This window comes from Balearica regulorum, chromosome 30 (assembly GCF_011004875.1).
Source record: "Balearica regulorum gibbericeps isolate bBalReg1 chromosome 30, bBalReg1.pri, whole genome shotgun sequence".
NCBI classification, from domain to species: Eukaryota; Metazoa; Chordata; class Aves; order Gruiformes; family Gruidae; genus Balearica; species Balearica regulorum.
Window position 1 is genome coordinate 1,084,482 of NC_046213.1, and position 23,675 is coordinate 1,108,156.

General features: G+C 56.5%; 3 protein-coding genes across 3 annotated transcripts; all 3 read right to left on the reverse strand.

The window, feature by feature from the left end:
- On the reverse strand, window positions 1-3,647 carry LOC104633080 (guanylate-binding protein 1). The gene is given in 10 exon segments (XM_010299179.2): window positions 1-131; window positions 224-326; window positions 452-664; window positions 1,205-1,485; window positions 1,790-1,930; window positions 1,933-2,031; window positions 2,149-2,351; window positions 2,668-2,777; window positions 3,218-3,345; window positions 3,436-3,647. Coding segments are annotated over 10 exon segments (1,602 nt in total). The 5' UTR covers window positions 3,629-3,647.
- A 5,984-nt stretch (window positions 3,648-9,631) lies between these two features.
- On the reverse strand, window positions 9,632-15,283 carry LOC142598781 (guanylate-binding protein 1-like). The gene is made up of 10 exons (XM_075738191.1): window positions 15,190-15,283; window positions 13,068-13,279; window positions 12,850-12,977; window positions 12,300-12,409; window positions 11,781-11,983; window positions 11,421-11,663; window positions 10,836-11,116; window positions 10,083-10,295; window positions 9,855-9,957; window positions 9,632-9,762 (listed from the first exon to the last, which is right to left on the reverse strand). Exons 2-10 carry the CDS (start codon window positions 13,258-13,260, stop codon window positions 9,632-9,634), a joined length of 1,605 nt encoding a protein of 534 aa, XP_075594306.1. The 5' UTR covers window positions 13,261-13,279; window positions 15,190-15,283.
- Window positions 15,284-19,263: 3,980 nt separating this feature from the next.
- LOC142598712 (guanylate-binding protein 1-like) lies at window positions 19,264-22,911 on the reverse strand. Its single transcript, XM_075737991.1, has 9 exons — window positions 22,700-22,911; window positions 22,482-22,609; window positions 21,932-22,041; window positions 21,413-21,615; window positions 21,053-21,295; window positions 20,468-20,748; window positions 19,715-19,927; window positions 19,487-19,589; window positions 19,264-19,394 (listed from the first exon to the last, which is right to left on the reverse strand). The coding sequence occupies exons 1-9, from the start codon at window positions 22,890-22,892 to the stop codon at window positions 19,264-19,266; spliced, it is 1,605 nt and encodes a 534-aa protein (XP_075594106.1). The 5' UTR covers window positions 22,893-22,911.
- Between the last annotated feature and the right edge of the window lie 764 nt (window positions 22,912-23,675).

Below are 23,675 nucleotides of genomic sequence, written 5' to 3' on the forward strand. Positions count from 1 at the left end.
TTACTTTAGTAGTACAGGGATTTTACGCAATAATACGGCCAATGTCACATTTAACGCTATAGATAGAAAAATCTTGTTGTTGCACCAGTTCCCTCTCTCCTGCTCAGCTCTCTCATGCCGGTCTCGCTCACCTGGTGAACAGAGAAACAGAGGTGTTACAAGGGCAGGAGCTGAGCCCACAATGCCCCCGCAGGCAGGGGCATTTCCCCAGCCCAGAAATTACTTTTCATCTCCTTCTCCTTCCAGGTCAGGAAGTGGTCTATTTTGAGGATGAACTTGGCCAGAAGGTCTGTGCTTTGGAGGAACTCCTGCAGGACAGCATCAGCCTGTAGGACCACAGGTGGAAGAGGAGTCAAGAGGAGAAAGAGCAGCTGGGGAGAAATGGTTTCTTGGGGGAAGGCGCTGGGACATGGAGCCTCCCCCCTGGAAGGGGAGCTGCTCTTGTTCCTACCATCACCCCCTTGCCAGGCAGCTGCTGATACTTCTCCACCAGTGCCTGCTGGTCTTCTTTGAACAGCTGGTAACCCCCTGACGCAATGTAGACACCACCACTGATTCGTTCCTTCATGCCTTGGAAGAGCTTCTTGAGAGCAGCCTGGCACTCGTCACGGGATGCCTGCTCGTTGTCCTTGCGGAACTTCACCTTGATCGCCTCTACCTGGCGCTGTCCGGAAAGACGCAGAGGGAAGGCATCAGCCCAGGCTGAGCCGCATCCACCACCCTCATTCTAGGCAAAAATCAAGGCAGGTTGACATGGGAGCTGAGATCTCCGGTCTGTGGGGTAATCAGCTGGGAGGTGACACCCACGGGCACGTCTGGACCAAGGTGCACAGGAGCAGAGAGCATGACAGGCTCCACAAAACCCAGGGACAAGAATTAGCCAGCAGGACAGGGGAAGCGTGGGAGGCTCCAGGCTTCCGGCCAGGGCAGAGACACATCTGGGCTGCAGCAAGACAGGGGCCAGGGCTGAGCTTTGTGCCCATTGCAGCACAGCTTTGAACCGAGGCAGAAGACGTAGTGCAGCAGGGACAAGTGCAGAGCGTGAGAGCAGGCGTTGGGACTGAGTGTCCTCTGGAGAGGGCACAGCAGTGTCCTCTGGCAGGAGGCAGGGAGACCCCCATCCCACAGGACCACGCTATCTCCCCAAACCCAAGGGGATGATGGTGTCCCTGGGGTAATCCTGCCCGCGTTGGGGACCACCTACCATGAGATCTTCCCGGAACTGGGAGATGCCATCCTCGAATGCCCGTGCCGTGAACAGGTCCAGTGTCTCCCGCTCACACTGGGCGTGCAGCTCCAGCAGCTCCTCAGCAGTCTCCGTCGGCAGCTTCGCCCGCTGCTCCATCAGATGCTGGTACAACGCCACGGCCTCTTTCACTGCCGCTGTGTTCTCAATCTTTGCCAGGGCGAGCACTGCGCTCTCCAGGCACGGCACTGCCCCGCTCCGGATGGTCTCCACGTAGGTCGCTGCCAGTTTCCCCAGCACTGCCAAGGAGGACCAAGGATGAGAGAGAGATCTGCAGCCTGAATAGAACGCAGCCTCCCGTTTGGCCCTGGGTCCTGCCATATCCCTCCTGCCTCCCTGCCAGACTCTCCCTCAACTTCTTTTCCTAACTCTTTCCCACCCCGCCTGCCACACCCAGAAGCTCCAAATCCAGAGGCAGGGACAGCAGCCAGCAGAGAAGCTCTCCTTTTGCCCACCGGCATCGTTTCGCTCTACATTTGATCCTTCTCCAGACACAGTCCCAAGAGCTGCTGGCCACCCAGCCCTCTGGACAGCAGTACTCACAGTTCCCTGTTATGATGTGGCCACCGGGGATGGTCTTAAGTGGAGACGTTTCCCAGACGTGGCTGCAGAATTTCTCCACCTGCTGCTGGAAGTCAGGATCGATCTCATCATCCTCAAGCTCCTCCAAGCGGACCAGGTCCCCCTTTCTGGCGGCTGGTCAAAAACAAAGCACTTGCGATGCGGAAAGAACTGGTGGATGCATTCCCGGGGCTGGTTGTAGCGTTGGGTCTCCGGGCTGCTGCCTGTGGGGTAAGAGGACATGAAGCAAGTTCAGCGGGCTTGGGCTGTTGTTGAATTACACCGCAGCGCTGCTGGCTCTGGGGCTGGACATCTCCAGCAGCACAGCACCATTCCCTTACCAGCCTTTAACTTCAGTGCGTTCTCCAAGTATTTGTCCTCAGAGATTTCCTCCCCATCCAGCTCCAGCTGCAGGGTGAAATCCCGGACAGCCCAGATGAAAGTCGGGAGGAAGAGGACAATTTTTTCTGAATCCTCCGGTTCATCTTCACTCGCCTTGGGTGCTGCTTTCAACTTGACATGCCCAGCCAGCTTCATCGCGTAGCTAGGGAGCTGGCTAAGGAAACAGGGACGTCAGCTCTGAATGCAGGGGCATCGCCATCCTGCAACCACTCAGCACTCGACGGGGCAGAGAGGAGACTCTGCAGGGGTGGAGAACAGCCTGGAACCACCAGAAAGAGGAGGGAGAAAAGCCCTCAGCCCTGAGGTCCCCAACACAAGGACTCCTAAGGCCTCAAAGCACATCACTGGGCACCACCAGAAGGTTCTGCAGCTGTGGGAGCAACTGGGATTTGTCAACCCCTAGCCCCCCACACAGGGAGAGGAGGGCATCCCTGGTGCTGCTGTCCCACCAAGGATACTGCAGCTGGTCCATGGCTTGCTGGTCAATGGTGCCTTTGCTGTTGTAGATCAGGGTGCTGGAGAGCAGGACGGCCAGCACAAAGATCCAGGCGTCGTTCTTGCTGTCGCCCTGCAACAACAACCCTTGGCTCTTATCAAGATGACTCCCCAAGTATCAGCAAAGCCTCAGATCCTCCGACCCCAAATGCCCCTAACCACCCGGCCACAGCAAGAGCAGGTTTTGGAGAGACTCGCCCCCATGCCATCACTGTGTCTCTCTGTAGCTGGGCTTATCCTCCACTCTTAACTCGCAAGGTCCCACAGACCTCTATCAAAGTGCTCCCCGAGCTCCTTGTTCCTGTTCTGCTGCTCTCTTCCAGAAAAGCAGAGTGATGTGGCAACTTGTCCACCCCGACCTCCTTCCCCATGGCCTCTGGCTCGTCCCAGCACACAGGCTGAAGGCCGCCGTAGGCGGTGGGAGCACCTTGACCCTGGTCACCATGGCGGGGCCCTCAAGAGCTTCCACAAAGTGCTGGGAATGCACAAAGGCAGCTTCTGCTTCTTCCACACCTTCTCCACATCACCCAGTCCTTCGGTGTCCAGCAGCACCAGAGTGTGTCCAGGCTGGCAGGGGTGAGGTACACACCACATCCAGATACCTTTGGTGTGGGACTGCACGCCGGAGCCCAGGGAGAAACCTATGCGAGGACACAAGGGTCTCAACCGTGTTAAGTACAGAGCAGGAAAACCCCGGTACCTTGGCCGTGCAGGCCTGGGACCTCCCTCACCTTTCCTCTCACCAGCCAGCCTGTTCATGAGGTAGGACTTGCCCGTGCGGTACAGCCCTGTGATGGCCACCACCACCACCGGCTGGGTGATCTCTGACAGCACCTGCAGGGCTTCCTGACGGACCACCAGCCCCTTCGTCTGGGTGTTCTCAATGAGGCAGACAGGCTCCGGCATGTGGATGTCAGATGCCATCGCCGACAGCAAACACAGCCTGCAAAGGAGACGGTGAGATGCGCTGGTCAACACGCTGGGGACAGCCCACAGTCCAAAGAGGGACAGTCATTATCATTCTGCTTCATTTTTCCAAGCCAATTGTGCTTTGCACCAAATTGCTTCCGCCACGCCTCCCCTTCTTGCCCCTTGCCAGCCGTGCTCTGAAGATGATGACGAGACTTAGAAGAGGTGCACAGCCCCTTCTCGCTGGCCTCACAACAGAAAGAGATCGATTCCTGAAAGCCCAGTGGCACGGTGGAAGTGCTCGGCATTATTTCCTGAAGTTTGCTCAGCGATGCAAATGCAAACCGCTGCTCACCGCCAACTGACCAATGCCCAGCCCTGAGCAGCAGCAGCAGCAGCCTCCGCCGCAAACTCCCCTCTAGTTTTATTGCTGAGCATCACGTCATAGGGGTGACGTCAGCCATCCCGGCCGTGTGCCCTCCCACCTCCTTGCCCACCCCCAGCCTGCTCGCTGACGGGTGGTGCGAGAAGCGGAAAAGCCCTTGACTCTGTAAGCATTGTTCAGCAGAAAGGAAAAGACCTGTATATTATCACCACCGCTTTCAGCACAAATCCAAAGTGCAGCCCCATACACACCGTGAAGAAAATTAACTCTATCCCAGCCAAAACCAGTGCAGGCTGCACCAGAAGTTGGGAGGGGACACAGCCAGGACAGCTGACCCCAACTGACCATTTTGCTTTGCTTGCACGCCCGGCTTTTGCTTCACCTATTAAACTCTCTTCATCTCAACGCACAAATTTCTCACTCTTATCCTTCCGATTCTCTCCCCCATCCCGCCGGGATGCGTGGGGCTGAGCTGCCGGCCGGGGTTAAACCACGACAAGCCCCAGCCATCACCCCACCTCCGCCAGGTACCAGTAAAGCCCACGGACGTGGAGGCAGCACAATGGCTCATCCCACGCCCGGACCCCGAAGCTGCCCCACTGCAACCTGCGGACCCCCCGGGACTCGCTCCAGCGATGGCCAGCTCCACAGACACTGCCCACCTCTGGGCTTTGAGCCCTTTCTGAGGACCTCACGAGCCCTGCCTTCTGCCAGGAACACCAAGGGGATTGCCACTGGGGGACAAGAGGCTGCCCCTCACGTCTCGGGCATTCCAGCACAGCAGGGATGAGACGAAAGCTTAGGGCATAGGCTCCAAGCTGAGGCAAGTCCCAACTTGCAAGCAAAGCCATGGGGGGGTTGAGCACAGGATCCCAGCCACCCATTCCCCTTGCTCCATCCCAGAGCCCGAGCAGAGCTTTGGACCTCGTCCCCCTCCTGCCTGGCGGGGTCCCTTTCGCTTGTTGGGGTCTCTGTCGCTTGCTGGGGTCAGAAGGAATCATCCCGCAGCCCCAGTGCCCAGAGCTGCTTGCGTGGGATGCGGAGGAGGGATTACGGAAAGGACTCACCGTTGTCTTTGTCCCCTGCCCTGGGCTGAAACAGCTTTGCTGCAGCCTGAGTCCTGCCCTGCCTTTTATCCTGCACCCTTGGCCACAACCACCTCCCCTCCTCTTCCGGGAAATAAGTGTGAGAGAGCAGAAGCGAAAGTCAGGAACTGGGAGGGAGGAGGAAATCCCTACCAGAGGTCCCGTCCCACTCGCTGGGTGAGGGTGAGGTTAACTCTTTAATTCTCTGCGCGGTAGTCAGGGGTAACAGCAATTACTCGAGAGGTTCAAACAAATCACAACTTTACTTAAAACTCAGCAGAACTACGAAAGATAACAGCTTGGCTGAAGTTATAACAATCCTTAAAGCTCAGCGGAACCACGAGAGATAACGGCTTAGCAAAACTTGTGACGACATTATCCTAACCTGCCAAAAACAAAGTTAGAGACAGTGAGAGTGGTGGAGAGGAGAGAGAAAGAGAAAGAAAGGGAAGAAAAGAAAAAGATATCACCACCCTTGGATCCAGAGATGTTTTCTTCTCGTAGCTGTAGTCCTAGGGTGGTGACTACGCACTGGAAACCGATGTTTCCCCTTTACAGAACCCAAAATCACCCGTCCCATAGGTGGGGTTTGCCACCACTGAGCAGGCGCAGTATGTGCTCAGGAATGTTCCAGAAATGAGTCGGTGTATCGGTAATGACATTTACTCGTTACTGGAGCTCCAGGGTTGGACGGTGGTTGGACCCCAGCCAGCAGCTCAGCATGAAAAGAGGCAGCAGGAGAAATAGCGACGGTTTAATAAGCAAAGGAACAAGAAGGAAAACCAAGTGAAGCAAAAGCCAAAGTCGGCGTGGGTGGGGACAAGAGTGAAGATGGCGTTACCAGGAAACTCCCCGGTCTGGTGCGGCCCTCTGATTACCATGGACCTGTGGAGAGCAGACTTTGGCCTGCTCAGGACACTGGTTGAGAGGGAGCCTTGGGACACGGTCCTGAAGGGCAAAGGGGTCCAGGAAGGCTGGGCACTCTTCAAGAAGGAAGTCTTCCAGGCATGGGAGCAATCCGTCCCCACGTGCCGTAAGACGAAGCGGCGGGGAAGACGACCGGCCTGGCTGAAGAGGGAGCTTCTGCTGGGACTCAGGGAAAAAAGGAGAGTCTACCACTCTGGGAAGAAGCAGCAGGCAACTCAGGAAGAGTACAGGGATCTTGTTAGGTCATGCAGAGATAAAAGTAGAAAGGCAAAAGCCCAGCTAGAACTCAATCTGGCCACTGTTGTAAGGCATAACAAAAAAATTGGTTTTTACAAATTCATTATCAACAACAAGAGAGCTAAGGAGAATCTCCATCCTTTGTTGGATGCGGAGGGCCACCTGGCCACCAAGGACGAAGAAAAGGCTGAGGTACTTAATGCCGCCTTTGCCTCCATCTTCAATAGTCAGACCAGTTGTCCCCAGGGCATTCAGCCTCCTGAGCTGGAAGACAGGGACGGAGGGCAGAATGAACCCCCCGTGATCCAGGAGGAAGCAGTTCACGACCTGCTACGCCACCTGGACGCTCACAAGTCTATGGGGCCACAGGGGATCCACGCGAGAGTGCTGAGGGAGCTGGTGGAGGAGCTTGCCAAGCCACTCTCCATCCTTTATCAACAGTCCTGGCTAACAAACAGGGAAGGTCCCAGATGACTGGAGGCTTCTCAATGTGACGCCCATGTACAAGAAGGGCCGGAAGGAGGATCCGGGGAACTACAGGCCTGTCAGCCTGACCTCGGTGCTGGGGAAGGTTATGGAACAGTTCATCTTGGGTGTGCGCTCACCAAGCGTGTGCAGGACGACCAGGGCATCAGGCCCAGCCAGCACGGGGTCGTGAAAGGCAGGTCCCGCCTTACCAACCCGATCTCCTTCTATGACCAGGTGACCCGCCTAGTGCGTAAGGGTAAGGCTGTGGAAGTTATCTACCTGGACTTTGGTCAAGGCTTCGACATGGTCTCCCACAGCATTCTCCCAGAGAAGCTGGTGACTCACAGCTTGGATGGGTGCACTCTTTGCTGGGTAAAACACTGGCTGGAAGGCCGAGCCCAGAGAGCTGTGGTGAACGGAGTTAACTCCAGTTGGCGGCCGGTCACAAGCGGTGTTCCCCAGGGCTCAGTCTTGGGGCCAGTCTTGTTTAACACCTTTATCAAGGATCTGGATGAGGGGATTGAGTGTGCCCTCAGTAAGTTTGCAGGTGATAGCACATTGGGTGGGAGCGTCGGTCTGCTGGAGGGTGGGAAGGCTCTGCAGAGGGATCTGGAGAGGCTGGCTGGCTGGGCCGAGGCCAACTGTATGAGGTTTAAGAAGGCCAAGTGCCGGGTCCTGCCCTTGGGTCACAGCAAGCCCTGGCAACGCTACAGGCTTGGGGCCGAGTGACTGGAAAGCTGCCTGGAGGAAAAGGACCTGGGGGTGCTGGTTGCCAACCGGCTGAACGTGAGCCAGCAGTGTGCCCAGGTGGCCAAGGCGGCCAACAGCATCCTGGCTTGGATCAGGAATAGTGTGGCCAGCAGGAGAAGGGAAGTGACTGTGCTCTGGTGAGACCGCACCTTGAGTGCTGTGTTCATTTTTGGGCCCCGCAGTACAAGCAGGACATTGAGGTGCTGGAGCGTGTCCAGAGAAGAGCAACAAAGCTGGTGAAGGGTCTGGAGCACCAGTCTTCTGAGGAGCGGCTGAGGGAAATGGGGTTGTTTAGTCAGGAGAAGAGGAGGCTGAGGGGAGACCTTCTCTCTCTCTACAACTCCCTGACAGGAGGTTGTGGTGAGGTGGGTGTTGGTCTCTTCTCCCAAGTAACTAGCAAAAGGACAAGAGGAAATGGCCACAAGTTGTGCCAGGGGAGGTTTAGATTGAATATCAGGAAAAATTTCTGGGGCTGGGACGCCTCTCAAGGTTGCTCCTCGAGGCAGACAGACCTCTGACCAACTGCAGATCAAGGGACATGATTCTATGGTTCTACGGTTCTGTGTGGAGCAGCGTGGATGTAGACAGAGGCACAGAGCCCTTACATTTCTCCGTGTGATTTGGAGCCAACTTTGCTGTCTCAGTGATACTCATCTCACCTGCCTGGCGGGACACAGCACAAATGTCCCTGCTCGCTGGCCCACCTCTGCTGCCTTTCCAGATGCTGGAGAGACAGAGGAGTCTGCTTCTCCCCAGGAAGAAGTCAAAGAGGGCTGATACGGGTGGATGTCTAGAGGATGGGGCCAGACTCTTCCCTACGGTGCCGTGACAGGACAAGGGGCAACGGGCACAAACTGGAACGCAGGAAGTTCCGTCTGAAAATGAGGAAAAACTTCTTCACTCTGAGGGTGACCGAGTGCTGGGACAGGCTGCCCAGGGAGGGTGTGGAGTGTCCTTCTGTGCAGAGATTCCCAACCCGCCTGGGCATGATCCCGTGCAACATGTTCTGCAGGGGGTTGGACTAGATGATCTCCAGAGGTCCCTTCCAACCCCTACCAAGCTGTGCATCTGCGAATCTGTGAGGGGAACCGTGCTCGTTCCCCTGCACTGGGGTGACGCAGCCAAGCCCCACACCGCTTGGGGATGGCGGAGCGAGTGGGAAGGGTAAAAGTGAGCCAACTCCTAGGTCGAGACAAAGACAGTTTAATCGGAAAAAGAAAAGCTGCATTTGCAAAGTAAACTAAGGAATTCCTTCACCACTTCCCATCGCAGGCAGGTGTTCAGCCATCTCCAGGAAAGCAGGGCTTCATCCCGCATAAAGGTGACTTGGGAAGAGAACCGCCATCATCCGCAAACATCCCCCCTTCCTCCTTCTTTCCCCAGCTTTTATGGCTTCAGCAGAGTGCCACATGGTCTGGGATATCGCTTTGGTCCCCTCCCAACTTCTTGCCCACCTCCAGCCTCCTCACTGGTGGGTGAGAAACAGAAAAGGTCCTGATGCTGTGCAGCCTCTGGTCAGCAGCAGCTACAGCACGGGGGCGTTACCAACAAATCCAAACCACAGAACCACACCGGCATCTGAGGAGAACATTGACTCTATCCCGGCCAAACCCAGTCCAAGGGGGGACACACCTGCCAGGAACCCCCTACAGCCATCTCCTGCTCTGTCACCCCAGACACCCTTGGGCAGGGGCACTTGGGCGTCTCTTGCTCTGAAAAAAGGCAAGGGGGAGCAGCACGGACATGGGGTGAGCGAGCGCAGAGCAGAACATCCCTGTGGGGAGAACTTCCTGACAGCTCTCCTGGGCGTGTTTCTCATGGCTCTGGTGAGGAGGTCTCCAGAAGAGGTGGGTTACATCCCACTACCTACAGTGACATGTTCTGAGCATGGCAAAATGCTCAGACCTGCCTGCTGGCATTATGGCCTTTCTGCGCCCCAGGCCACCCTGGATTTTGATGTTCCCCGTGCCTTCAGATGCAGTGAGGGACCAGGCGCTCTGGGAGGGAGGAGGAGACCATCTTCTCCAGGAGTAGACGTGCATGAAAGCACTAGGTCGCGCGGTACAGGTGAACGTGGAGGACACTTCCACACTCTAAGGCAAGCATCTTGCAGGAAAGGCTCTTGAATTTTAACAGAATTGTGCGTGGGGGCAATACACACCTCTCTTACTTTAGTAGTACAGGGATTTTACGCAATAATACGGCCAATGTCACATTTAACGCTATAGATAGAAAAATCTTGTTGTTGCACCAGTTCCCTCTCTCCTGCTCAGCTCTCTCATGCCGGTCTCGCTCACCTGGTGAACAGAGAAACAGAGGTGTTACAAGGGCAGGAGCTGAGCCCACAATGCCCCCGCAGGCAGGGGCATTTCCCCAGCCCAGAAATTACTTTTCATCTCCTTCTCCTTCCAGGTCAGGAAGTGGTCTATTTTGAGGATGAACTTGGCCAGAAGGTCTGTGCTTTGGAGGAACTCCTGCAGGACAGCATCAGCCTGTAGGACCACAGGTGGAAGAGGAGTCAAGAGGAGAAAGAGCAGCTGGGGAGAAATGGTTTCTTGGGGGAAGGCGCTGGGACATGGAGCCTCCCCCCTGGAAGGGGAGCTGCTCTTGTTCCTACCATCACCCCCTTGCCAGGCAGCTGCTGATACTTCTCCACCAGTGCCTGCTGGTCTTCTTTGAACAGCTGGTAACCCCCTGACGCAATGTAGACACCACCACTGATTCGTTCCTTCATGCCTTGGAAGAGCTTCTTGAGAGCAGCCTGGCACTCGTCACGGGATGCCTGCTCGTTGTCCTTGCGGAACTTCACCTTGATCGCCTCTACCTGGCGCTGTCCGGAAAGACGCAGAGGGAAGGCATCAGCCCAGGCTGAGCCGCATCCACCACCCTCATTCTAGGCAAAAATCAAGGCAGGTTGACATGGGAGCTGAGATCTCTGGTCTGTGGGGTAATCAGCTGGGAGGTGACACCCACGGGCACGTCTGGACCAAGGTGCACAGGAGCAGAGAGCATGACAGGCTCCACAAAACCCAGGGACAAGAATTAGCCAGCAGGACAGGGGAAGCGTGGGAGGCTCCAGGCTTCCGGCCAGGGCAGAGACACATCTGGGCTGCAGCAAGACAGGGGCCAGGGCTGAGCTTTGTGCCCACTGCAGCACAGCTTTGAACCGAGGCAGAAGACGTAGTGCAGCAGGGACAAGTGCAGAGCGTGAGAGCAGGCGTTGGGACTGAGTGTCCTCTGGAGAGGGCACAGCAGTGTCCTCTGGCAGGAGGCAGGGAGACCCCCATCCCACAGGACCACGCTATCTCCCCAAACCCAAGGGGATGATGGTGTCCCTGGGGTAATCCTGCCCGCGTTGGGGACCACCTACCATGAGATCTTCCCGGAACTGGGAGATGCCATCCTCGAATGCCCGTGCCGTGAACAGGTCCAGTGTCTCCCGCTCACACTGGGCGTGCAGCTCCAGCAGCTCCTCAGCAGTCTCCGTCGGCAGCTTCGCCCGCTGCTCCATCAGATGCTGGTACAACGCCACGGCCTCTTTCACTGCCGCTGTGTTCTCAATCTTTGCCAGGGCGAGCACTGCGCTCTCCAGGCACGGCACTGCCCCGCTCCGGATGGTCTCCACGTAGGTCGCTGCCAGTTTCCCCAGCACTGCCAAGGAGGACCAAGGATGAGAGAGAGATCTGCAGCCTGAATAGAACGCAGCCTCCCGTTTGGCCCTGGGTCCTGCCATATCCCTCCTGCCTCCCTGCCAGACTCTCCCTCAACTTCTTTTCCTAACTCTTTCCCACCCCGCCTGCCACACCCAGAAGCTCCAAATCCAGAGGCAGGGACAGCAGCCAGCAGAGAAGCTCTCCTTTTGCCCACCGGCATCGTTTCGCTCTACATTTGATCCTTCTCCAGACACAGTCCCAAGAGCTGCTGGCCACCCAGCCCTCTGGACAGCAGTACTCACAGCTCCCTGTTATGATGTGGCCACCGGGGATGGTCTTAAGTGGAGACGTTTCCCAGACGTGGCTGCAGAATTTCTCCACCTGCTGCTGGAAGTCAGGATCGATCTCATCATCCTCAAGCTCCTCCAAGCGGACCAGGTCCCCCTTTCTGGCCGGCTGGTCAAAAACAAAGCACTTGCGATGCGGAAAGAACTGGTGGATGCATTCCCGGGGCTGGTTGTAGCGTTGGGTCTCCGGGCTGCTGCCTGTGGGGTAAGAGGACATGAAGCAAGTTCAGCGGGCTTGGGCTGTTGTTGAATTACACCGCAGCGCTGCTGGCTCTGGGGCTGGACATCTCCAGCAGCACAGCACCATTCCCTTACCAGCCTTTAACTTCAGTGCGTTCTCCAAGTATTTGTCCTCAGAGATTTCCTCCCCATCCAGCTCCAGCTGCAGGGTGAAATCCCGGACAGCCCAGATGAAAGTCGGGAGGAAGAGGACAATTTTTTCTGAATCCTCCGGTTCATCTTCACTCGCCTTGGGTGCTGCTTTCAACTTGACATGCCCAGCCAGCTTCATCGCGTAGCTAGGGAGCTGGCTAAGGAAACGGGGACGTCAGCTCTGAATGCAGGGGCATCGCCACCCTGCAACCACTCAGCACTCGACGGGGCAGAGAGGAGACTCTGCAGGGGTGGAGAACAGCCTGGAACCACCAGAAAGAGGAGGGAGAAAAGCCCTCAGCCCTGAGGTCCCCAACACAAGGACTCCTAAGGCCTCAAAGCACATCACTGGGCACCACCAGAAGGTTCTGCAGCTGTGGGAGCAACTGGGATTTGTCAACCCCTAGCCCCCCACACAGGGAGAGGAGGGCATCCCTGGTGCTGCTGTCCCACCAAGGATACTGCAGCTGGTCCATGGCTTGCTGGTCAATGGTGCCTTTGCTGTTGTAGATCAGGGTGCTGGAGAGCAGGACGGCCAGCACAAAGATCCAGGCGTCGTTCTTGCTGTCGCCCTGCAACAACAACCCTTGGCTCTTATCAAGATGACTCCCCAAGTATCAGCAAAGCCTCAGATCCTCCGACCCCAAATGCCCCTAACCACCCGGCCACAGCAAGAGCAGGTTTTGGAGAGACTCGCCCCCATGCCATCACTGTGTCTCTCTGTAGCTGGGCTTATCCTCCACTCTTAACTCGCAAGGTCCCACAGACCTCTATCAAAGTGCTCCCCGAGCTCCTTGTTCCTGTTCTGCTGCTCTCTTCCAGAAAAGCAGAGTGATGTGGCAACTTGTCCACCCCGACCTCCTTCCCCATGGCCTCTGGCTCGTCCCAGCACACAGGCTGAAGGCCGCCGTAGGCGGTGGGAGCACCTTGACCCTGGTCACCATGGCGGGGCCCTCAAGAGCTTCCACAAAGTGCTGGGAATGCACAAAGGCAGCTTCTGCTTCTTCCACACCTTCTCCACATCACCCAGTCCTTCGGTGTCCAGCAGCACCAGAGTGTGTCCAGGCTGGCAGGGGTGAGGTACACACCACATCCAGATACCTTTGGTGTGGGACTGCACGCCGGAGCCCAGGGAGAAACCTATGGGAGGACACAAGGGTCTCAACCGTGTTAAGTACAGAGCAGGAAAACCCCGGTACCTTGGCCGTGCAGGCCTGGGACCTCCCTCACCTTTCCTCTCACCAGCCAGCCTGTTCATGAGGTAGGACTTGCCCGTGCGGTACAGCCCTGTGATGGCCACCACCACCACCGGCTGGGTGATCTCTGACAGCACCTGCAGGGCTTCCTGACGGACCACCAGCCCCTTCGTCTGGGTGTTCTCAATGAGGCAGACAGGCTCCGGCATGTGGATGTCAGATGCCATCGCTGACAGCAAACACAGCCTGCAAAGGAGACGGTGAGATGCGCTGGTCAACACGCTGGGGACAGCCCACAGTCCAAACAGGGACAGTCATTATCATTCTGCTTCATTTTTCCAAGCCAATTGTGCTTTGCACCAAATTGCTTCCGCCACGCCTCCCCTTCTTGCCCCTTGCCAGCCGTGCTCTGAAGATGATGACGAGACTTAGAAGAGGTGCACAGCCCCTTCTCGCTGGCCTCACAACAGAAAGAGATCGATTCCTGAAAGCCCAGTGGCACGGTGGAAGTGCTCGGCATTATTTCCTGAAGTTTGCTCAGCGATGCAAATGCAAACCGCTGCTCACCGCCAACTGACCAATGCCCAGCCCTGAGCAGCAGCAGCAGCAGCCTCCGCCGCAAACTCCCCTCTAGTTTTATTGCTGAGCATCACGTCATAGGGGTGACGTCAGCCATCCCGGCCGTGTGCCCTCCCACCTCCTTGCCCACCCCCAGCCTGCTCGCTGACGGGTGGTGCGAGAAGCGGAAAAGCCCTTGACTCTGTAAGCATTGTTCAGCAGAAAGGAAAAGACCTGTATATTATCACCACCGCTTTCAGCACAAATCCAAAGTGCAGCCCCATACAAACCGTGAAGAAAATTAACTCTATCCCAGCCAAAACCAGCGCAGGCTGCACCAGAAGTTGGGAGGGGACACAGCCAGGACAGCTGACCCCAACCGACCATTTTGCTTTGCTTGCACGCCCAGCTTTTGCTTCACCTATTAAACTCTCTTCATCTCAACGCACAAATTTCTCACTCTTACCCTTCCGATTCTCTCCCCCATCCCGCCGGGATGCGTGGGGCTGAGCTGCCGGCCGGGGTTAAACCACGACAAGCCCCAGCCATCACCCCACCTCCGCCAGGTACCAGTAAAGCCCACGGACGCAGAGGCAGCACAATGGCTCATCCCACGCCCGGACCCCGAAGCTGCCCCACTGCAACCTGCGGACCCCCCGGGACTCGCTCCAGCGATGGCCAGCTCCACAGACACTGCCCACCTCTGGGCTTTGAGCCCTTTCTGAGGACCTCACGAGCCCTGCCTTCTGCCAGGAACACCAAGGGGATTGCCACTGGGGGACAAGAGGCTGCCCCTCACGTCTCGGGCATTCCAGCACAGCAGGGATGAGACGAAAGCTTAGGGCATAGGCTCCAAGCTGAGGCAAGTCCCAACTTGCAAGCAAAGCCATGGGGGGGTTGAGCACAGGCTCCCAGCCACCCGTTCCCCTTGCTCCATCCCAGAGCCCGAGCAGAGCTTTGGACCTCGTCCCCCTCCTGCCTGGTGGGGTCCCTTTCGCTTGTTGGGGTCTCTGTTGCTTGCTGGGGTCAGAAGGAATCATCCCGCAGCCCCAGTGCCCAGAGCTGCTTGCGTGGGATGCGGAGGAGGGATTACGGAAAGGACTCACCGTTGTCTTTGTCCCCTGCCCTGGGCTGAAACAGCTTTGCTGCAGCCTGAGTCCTGCCCTGCCTTTTATCCTGCACCCTTGGCCACAACCACCTCCCCTCCTCTTCCGGGAAATAAGTGTGAGAGAGCAGAAGCGAAAGTCAGGAACTGGGAGGGAGGAGGAAATCCCTACCAGAGGTCCCGTCCCACTCGGTGGGTGAGGGTGAGGTTAACTCTTTAATTCTCTGCGCGGTAGTCAGGGGTAACAGCAATTACTTGAGAGGTTCAAACAAATCACAACTTTACTTAAAACTCAGCAGAACTACGAAAGATAACAGCTTGGCTGAAGTTATAACAATCCTTAAAGCTCAGCGGAACCACGAGAGATAACGGCTTAGCAAAACTTGTGACGACATTATCCTAACCTGCCAAAAACAAAGTTAGAGACAGTGAGAGTGGTGGAGAGGAGAGAGAAAGAGAAAGAAAGGGAAGAAAAGAAAAAAGATATCACCACCCTTGGATCCAGAGATGTTTTCTTCTCGTAGCTGTAGTCCTAGGGTGGTGACTACGCACTGGAAACCGATGTTTCCCCTTTACAGAACCCAAAATCACCCGTCCCATAGGTGGGGTTTGCCACCACTGAGCAGGTGCAGTATGTGCTCAGGAATGTTCCAGAAATGAGTCGGTGTATCGGTAATGACATTTACTCGTTACTGGAGCTCCAGGGATGGACAGTGGTTGGACCCCAGCCAGCAGCTCAGCATGAAAAGAGGCAGCAGGAGAAATAGCGACGGTTTAATAAGCAAAGGAACAAGAAGGAAAACCAAGTGAAGCAAAAGCCAAAGTCGGCGTGGGTGGGGACAAGAGTGAAGATGGCGTTACCAGGAAACTCCCCGGTCTGGTGCGGCCCTCTGATTACCATGGACCTGTGGAGAGCAGACTTTGGCCTGCTCAGGACACTGGTTGAGAGGGAGCCTTGGGAGACGGTCCTGAAGGGCAAAGGGGTCCAGGAAGGCTGGGCACTCTTCAAGAAGGAAGTCTTCAAGGCATGGGAGCAATCCGTCCCCACGTGCCGTAAGACGAAGCGGCGGGGAAGACGACCGGCCTGGCTGAAGAGGGAGCTTCTGCTGGGACTCAGGGAAAAAAGGAGAGTCTACCACTCTGGGAAGAAGCAGCAGGCAACTCAGGAAGAGTACAGGGATCTTGTTAGGTCATGCAGAGATAAAAGTAGAAAGGCAAAAGCCCAGCTAGAACTCAATCTGGCCACTGTTGTAAGGCATAACAAAAAAATTGGTTTTTACAAATTCATTATCAACAACAAGAGAGCTAAGGAGAATCTCCATCCTTTGTTGGATGCGGAGGGCCACCTGGCCACCAAGGACGAAGAAAAGGCTGAGGTACTTAATGCCGCCTTTGCCTCCATCTTCAATAGTCAGACCAGTTGTCCCCAGGGCATTCAGCCTCCTGAGCTGGAAGACAGGGACGGAGGGCAGAATGAACCCCCCGTGATCCAGGAGGAAGCAGTTCACGACCTGCTACGCCACCTGGACGCTCACAAGTCTATGGGGCCGCAGGGGATCCACGCGAGAGTGCTGAGGGAGCTGGTGGAGGAGCTTGCCAAGCCACTCTCCATCCTTTATCAACAGTCCTGGCTAACAAACAGGGAAGGTCCCAGATGACTGGAGGCTTCTCAATGTGACGCCCATGTACAAGAAGGGCCGGAAGGAGGATCCGGGGAACTACAGGCCTGTCAGCCTGACCTCGGTGCTGGGGAAGGTTATGGAACAGTTCATCTTGGGTGTGCGCTCACCAAGCGTGTGCAGGACGACCAGGGGATCAGGCCCAGCCAGCACGGGGTCGTGAAAGGCAGGTCCCGCCTTACCAACCCGATCTCCTTCTATGACCAGGTGACCCGCCTAGTGCGTAAGGGTAAGGCTGTGGAAGTTATCTACCTGGACTTTGGTCAAGGCTTCGACATGGTCTCCCACAGCATTCTCCCAGAGAAGCTGGTGACTCACAGCTTGGATGGGTGCACTCTTTGCTGGGTAAAACACTGGCTGGAAGGCCGAGCCCAGAGAGTTGTGGTGAACGGAGTTAACTCCAGTTGGCGGCCGGTCACAAGCGGTGTTCCCCAGGGCTCAGTCTTGGGGCCAGTCTTGTTTAACATCTTTATCAAGGATCTGGATGAGGGGATTGAGTGTGCCCTCAGTAAGTTTGCAGATGATAGCACATTGGGTGGGAGTGTCGGTCTGCTGGAGGGTGGGAAGGCTCTGCAGAGGGATCTGGAGAGGCTGGCTGGCTGGGCCGAGGCCAGCTGTATGAGGTTTAAGAAGGCCAAGTGCCGGGTCCTGCCCTTGGGTCACAGCAAGCCCTGGCAACGCTACAGGCTTGGGGCCGAGTGACTGGAAAGCTGCCTGGAGGAAAAGGACCTGGGGGTGCTGGTTGCCAACCGGCTGAACGTGAGCCAGCAGTGTGCCCAGGTGGCCAAGGCGGCCAACAGCATCCTGGCTTGGATCAGGAATAGTGTGGCCAGCAGGAGAAGGGAAGTGACTGTGCTCTGGTGAGACCGCACCTTGAGTGCTGTGTTCATTTTTGGGCCCCGCAGTACAAGCAGGACATTGAGGTGCTGGAGCGTGTCCAGAGAAGAGCAACAAAGCTGGTGAAGGGTCTGGAGCACCAGTCTTCTGAGGAGCGGCTGAGGGAAGTGGGGTTGTTTAGTCAGGAGAAGAGGAGGCTGAGGGGAGACCTTATCTCTCTCTACAACTCCCTGACAGGAGGTTGTGGTGAGGTGGGTGTTGGTCTCTTCTCCCAAGTAACTAGCAAAAGGACAAGAGGAAATGGCCTCAAGTTGTGCCAGGGGAGGTTTAGATTGGATATCAGGAAAAATTTCTGGGGCTGGGACGCCTCTCAAGGTTGCTCCTCGAGGCAGACAGACCTCTGACCAACTGCAGATCAAGGGACATGATTCTATGGTTCTATGGTTCTATGTGGAGCAGCGTGGATGTAGACAGAGGCACAGAGCCCTTACATTTCTCCGTGTGATTTGGAGCCAACTTTGCTGTCTCAGTGATACTCATCTCACCTGCCTGGCGGGACACAGCACAAATGTCCCTGCTCGCTGGCCCACCTCTGCTGCCTTTCCAGATGCTGGAGAGACAGAGGAGTCTGCTTCTCCCCAGGAAGACGTCAAAGAGGGCTGATACGGGTGGATGTCTAGAGGATGGGGCCAGACTCTTCCCTACGGTGCCGTGACAGGACAAGGGGCAACGGGCACAAACTGGAACACAGGAAGTTCCGTCTGAAAATGAGGAAAAACTTCTTCACTCGGAGGGTGACCGAGCGCTGGGACAGGCTGCCCAGGGAGGGTGTGGAGCGTCCTTCTGTGCAGAGATTCCCAACCCGCCTGGGCATGATCCCGTGCAACATGTTCTGCAGGGGGTTGGACTAGATGATCTCCAGAGGTCCCTTCCAACCCCTACCAAGCTGTGCATCTGCGAATCTGTGAGGGGAACCGTGCTCATTCCCCTGCACTGGGGTGACGCAGCCAAGCCCCACACCGCTTGGGGATGGCGGAGCGAGTGGGAAGGGTAAAAGTGAGCCAACTCCTAGGTCGAGACAAAGACAGTTTAATCGGAAAAAGAAAAGCTGCATTTGCAAAGTAAACTAAGGAATTCCTTCACCACTTCCCATCGCAGGCAGGTGTTCAGCCATCTCCAGGAAAGCAGGGCTTCATCCCGCATAAAGGTGACTTGGGAAGAGAACCGCCATCACTGCAAACATCCCCCCTTCCTCCTTCTTTCCCCAGCTTTTATGGCTTCAGCAGAGTGCCACATGGTCTGGGATATCGCTTTGGTCCCCTCCCAACTTCTTGCCCACCTCCAGCCTCCTCACCGGTGGGTGAGAAACAGAAAAGGTCCTGATGCTGTGCAGCCTCTGGTCAGCAGCAGCTACAGCACGGGGGCGTTACCAACAAATCCAAACCACAGAACCACACCGGCATCTGAGGAGAACATTGACTCTATCCCGGCCAAACCCAGTCCAAGGGGGGACACACCTGCCAGGAACCCCCTACAGCCATCTCCTGCTCTGTCACCCCAGACACCCTTGGGCAGGGGCACTTGGGCGTCTCTTGCTCTGAAAAAAGGCAAGGGGGAGCAGCACGGACATGGGGTGAGCGAGCGCAGAGCAGAACATCCCTGTGGGGAGAACTTCCTGACAGCTCTCCTGGGCGTGTTTCTCATGGCCCTGGTGAGGAGGTCTCCAGAAGAGGTGGGTTACATCCCACTACATACAGTGACATGTTCTGAGCATGGCAAAATGCTCAGACCTGCCTGCTGGCATTATGGCCTTTCTGCGCCCCAGGCCACCCTGGATTTTGATGTTCCCCGTGCCTTCAGATGCAGTGAGGGACCAGGCGCTCTGGGAGGGAGGAGGAGACCATCTTCTCCAGGAGTAGACGTGCACGAAAGCACTAGGTCGCGCGGTACAGGTGAACGTGGAGGACACTTCCACACTCTAAGGCAAGCATCTTGCAGGAAAGGCTCTTGAATTTTAACAGAATTGTGCGTGGGGGCAATACACACCTCTCTTACTTTAGTAGTACAGGGATTTTACGCAATAATACGGCCAATGTCACATTTAACGCTATAGATAGAAAAATCTTGTTGTTGCACCAGTTCCCTCTCTCCTGCTCAGCTCTCTCATGCCGGTCTCGCTCACCTGGTGAACAGAGAAACAGAGGTGTTACAAGGGCAGGAGCTGAGCCCACAATGCCCCCGCAGGCAGGGGCATTTCCCCAGCCCAGAAATTACTTTTCATCTCCTTCTCCTTCCAGGTCAGGAAGTGGTCTATTTTGAGGATGAACTTGGCCAGAAGGTCTGTGCTTTGGAGGAACTCCTGCAGGACAGCATCAGCCTGTAGGACCACAGGTGGAAGAGGAGTCAAGAGGAGAAAGAGCAGCTGGGGAGAAATGGTTTCTTGGGGGAAGGCGCTGGGACATGGAGCCTCCCCCCTGGAAGGGGAGCTGCTCTTGTTCCTACCATCACCCCCTTGCCAGGCAGCTGCTGATACTTCTCCACCAGTGCCTGCTGGTCTTCTTTGAACAGCTGGTAACCCCCTGACGCAATGTAGACACCACCACTGATTCGTTCCTTCATGCCTTGGAAGAGCTTCTTGAGAGCAGCCTGGCACTCGTCACGGGATGCCTGCTCGTTGTCCTTGCGGAACTTCACCTTGATCGCCTCTACCTGGCGCTGTCCGGAAAGACGCAGAGGGAAGGCATCAGCCCAGGCTGAGCCGCATCCACCACCCTCATTCTAGGCAAAAATCAAGGCAGGTTGACATGGGAGCTGAGATCTCCGGTCTGTGGGGTAATCAGCTGGGAGGTGACACCCACGGGCACGTCTGGACCAAGGTGCACAGGAGCAGAGAGCATGACAGGCTCCACAAAACCCAGGGACAAGAATTAGCCAGCAGGACAGGGGAAGCGTGGGAGGCTCCAGGCTTCCGGCCAGGGCAGAGACACATCTGGGCTGCAGCAAGACAGGGGCCAGGGCTGAGCTTTGTGCCCATTGCAGCACAGCTTTGAACCGAGGCAGAAGACGTAGTGCAGCAGGGACAAGTGCAGAGCGTGAGAGCAGGCGTTGGGACTGAGTGTCCTCTGGAGAGGGCACAGCAGTGTCCTCTGGCAGGAGGCAGGGAGACCCCCATCCCACAGGACCACGCTATCTCCCCAAACCCAAGGGGATGATGGTGTCCCTGGGGTAATCCTGCCCGCGTTGGGGACCACCTACCATGAGATCTTCCCGGAACTGGGAGATGCCATCCTCGAATGCCCGTGCCGTGAACAGGTCCAGTGTCTCCCGCTCACACTGGGCGTGCAGCTCCAGCAGCTCCTCAGCAGTCTCCGTCGGCAGCTTCGCCCGCTGCTCCATCAGATGCTGGTACAACGCCACGGCCTCTTTCACTGCCGCTGTGTTCTCAATCTTTGCCAGGGCGAGCACTGCGCTCTCCAGGCACGGCACTGCCCCGCTCCGGATGGTCTCCACGTAGGTCGCTGCCAGTTTCCCCAGCACTGCCAAGGAGGACCAAGGATGAGAGAGAGATCTGCAGCCTGAATAGAACGCAGCCTCCCGTTTGGCCCTGGGTCCTGCCATATCCCTCCTGCCTCCCTGCCAGACTCTCCCTCAACTTCTTTTCCTAACTCTTTCCCACCCCGCCTGCCACACCCAGAAGCTCCAAATCCAGAGGCAGGGACAGCAGCCAGCAGAGAAGCTCTCCTTTTGCCCACCGGCATCGTTTCGCTCTACATTTGATCCTTCTCCAGACACAGTCCCAAGAGCTGCTGGCCAGCCAGCCCTCTGGACAGCAGTACTCACAGCTCCCTGTTATGATGTGGCCACCGGGGATGGTCTTAAGTGGAGACGTTTCCCAGACGTGGCTGCAGAATTTCTCCACCTGCTGCTGGAAGTCAGGATCGATCTCATCATCCTCAAGCTCCTCCAAGCGGACCAGGTCCCCCTTTCTGGCCGGCTGGTCAAAAACAAAGCACTTGCGATGCGGAAAGAACTGGTGGATGCATTCCCGGGGCTGGTTGTAGCGTTGGGTCTCCGGGCTGCTGCCTGTGGGGTAAGAGGACATGAAGCAAGTTCAGCGGGCTTGGGCTGTTGTTGAATTACACCGCAGCGCTGCTGGCTCTGGGGCTGGACATCTCCAGCAGCACAGCACCATTCCCTTACCAGCCTTTAACTTCAGTGCGTTCTCCAAGTATTTGTCCTCAGAGATTTCCTCCCCATCCAGCTCCAGCTGCAGGGTGAAATCCCGGACAGCCCAGATGAAAGTCGGGAGGAAGAGGACAATTTTTTCTGAATCCTCCGGTTCATCTTCACTCGCCTTGGGTGCTGCTTTCAACTTGACATGCCCAGCCAGCTTCATCGCGTAGCTAGGGAGCTGGCTAAGGAAACAGGGACGTCAGCTCTGAATGCAGGGGCATCGCCATCCTGCAACCACTCAGCACTCGACGGGGCAGAGAGGAGACTCTGCAGGGGTGGAGAACAGCCTGGAACCACCAGAAAGAGGAGGGAGAAAAGCCCTCAGCCCTGAGGTCCCCAACACAAGGACGCCTAAGGCCTCAAAGCACATCACTGGGCACCACCAGAAGGTTCTGCAGCTGTGGGAGCAACTGGGATTTGTCAACCCCTAGCCCCCCACACAGGGAGAGGAGGGCATCCCTGGTGCTGCTGTCCCACCAAGGATACTGCAGCTGGTCCATGGCTTGCTGGTCAATGGTGCCTTTGCTGTTGTAGATCAGGGTGCTGGAGAGCAGGACGGCCAGCACAAAGATCCAGGCGTCGTTCTTGCTGTCGCCCTGCAACAACAACCCTTGGCTCTTATCAAGATGACTCCCCAAGTATCAGCAAAGCCTCAGATCCTCCGACCCCAAATGCCCCTAACCACCCGGCCACAGCAAGAGCAGGTTTTGGAGAGACTCGCCCCCATGCCATCACTGTGTCTCTCTGTAGCTGGGCTTATCCTCCACTCTTAACTCGCAAGGTCCCACAGACCTCTATCAAAGTGCTCCCCGAGCTCCTTGTTCCTGTTCTGCTGCTCTCTTCCAGAAAAGCAGAGTGATGTGGCAACTTGTCCACCCCGACCTCCTTCCCCATGGCCTCTGGCTCGTCCCAGCACACAGGCTGAAGGCCGCCGTAGGCGGTGGGAGCACCTTGACCCTGGTCACCATGGCGGGGCCCTCAAGAGCTTCCACAAAGTGCTGGGAATGCACAAAGGCAGCTTCTGCTTCTTCCACACCTTCTCCACATCACCCAGTCCTTCGGTGTCCAGCAGCACCAGAGTGTGTCCAGGCTGGCAGGGGTGAGGTACACACCACATCCAGATACCTTTGGTGTGGGACTGCACGCCGGAGCCCAGGGAGAAACCTATGGGAGGACACAAGGGTCTCAACCGTGTTAAGTACAGAGCAGGAAAACCCCGGTACCTTGGCCGTGCAGGCCTGGGACCTCCCTCACCTTTCCTCTCACCAGCCAGCCTGTTCATGAGGTAGGACTTGCCCGTGCGGTACAGCCCTGTGATGGCCACCACCACCACCGGCTGGGTGATCTCTGACAGCACCTGCAGGGCTTCCTGACGGACCACCAGCCCCTTCGTCTGGGTGTTCTCAATGAGGCAGACAGGCTCCGGCATGTGGATGTCAGATGCCATCGCCGACAGCAAACACAGCCTGCAAAGGAGACGGTGAGATGCGCTGGTCAACACGCTGGGGACAGCCCACAGTCCAAACAGGGACAGTCATTATCATTCTGCTTCATTTTTCCAAGCCAATTGTGCTTTGCACCAAATTGCTTCCGCCACGCCTCCCCTTCTTGCCCCTTGCCAGCCGTGCTCTGAAGATGGTGACAAGACTTAGAAGAGGTGCACAGCCCCTTCTCGCTGGCCTCACAACAGAAAGAGATCGATTCCTGAAAGCCCAGTGGCACGGTGGAAGTGCTCGGCATTATTTCCTGAAGTTTGCTCAGCAATGCAAATGCAAACCGCTGCTCACCGCCAACTGACCAATGCCCAGCCCTGAGCAGCAGCAGCAGCAGCCTCCGCCGCAAACTCCCCTCTAGTTTTATTGCTGAGCATCACGTCATAGGGGTGACGTCAGCCATCCCGGCCGTGTGCCCTCCCACCTCCTTGCCCACCCCCAGCCTGCTCGCTGACGGGTGGTGCGAGAAGCGGAAAAGCCCTTGACTCTGTAAGCATTGTTCAGCAGAAAGGAAAAGACCTGTATATTATCACCACCGCTTTCAGCACAAATCCAAAGTGCAGCCCCATACAAACCGTGAAGAAAATTAACTCTATCCCAGCCAAAACCAGCGCAGGCTGCACCAGAAGTTGGGAGGGGACACAGCCAGGACAGCTGACCCCAACTGACCATTTTGCTTTGCTTGCACGCCCGGCTTTTGCTTCACCTATTAAACTCTCTTCATCTCAACGCACAAA

Coding starts and splice junctions, on each gene's coding strand:
- LOC142598712 (XM_075737991.1), bottom strand. CDS start 22,892: ATGGCATCTGACATCCACATGCCGGAGCCTGTCTGCCTCATTGAGAAC. Junction 22,610..22,699: donor GCTGGCTGGTGAGAGGAAAG/GTGAGGGAGGTC, acceptor GTCCTCCCATAG/GTTTCTCCCTGGGCTCCGGC. Junction 19,590..19,714: donor TGCCTGGCAAGGGGGTGATG/GTAGGAACAAGA, acceptor GTGGTCCTACAG/GCTGATGCTGTCCTGCAGGA.
- LOC142598781 (XM_075738191.1), bottom strand. CDS start 13,260: ATGGCATCTGACATCCACATGCCGGAGCCTGTCTGCCTCATTGAGAAC. Junction 11,984..12,299: donor CAAGCCATGGACCAGCTGCA/GTATCCTTGGTG, acceptor CCAGCTCCCTAG/CTACGCGATGAAGCTGGCTG. Junction 11,664..11,780: donor CGCACTGAAGTTAAAGGCTG/GTAAGGGAATGG, acceptor CTTACCCCACAG/GCAGCAGCCCGGAGACCCAA.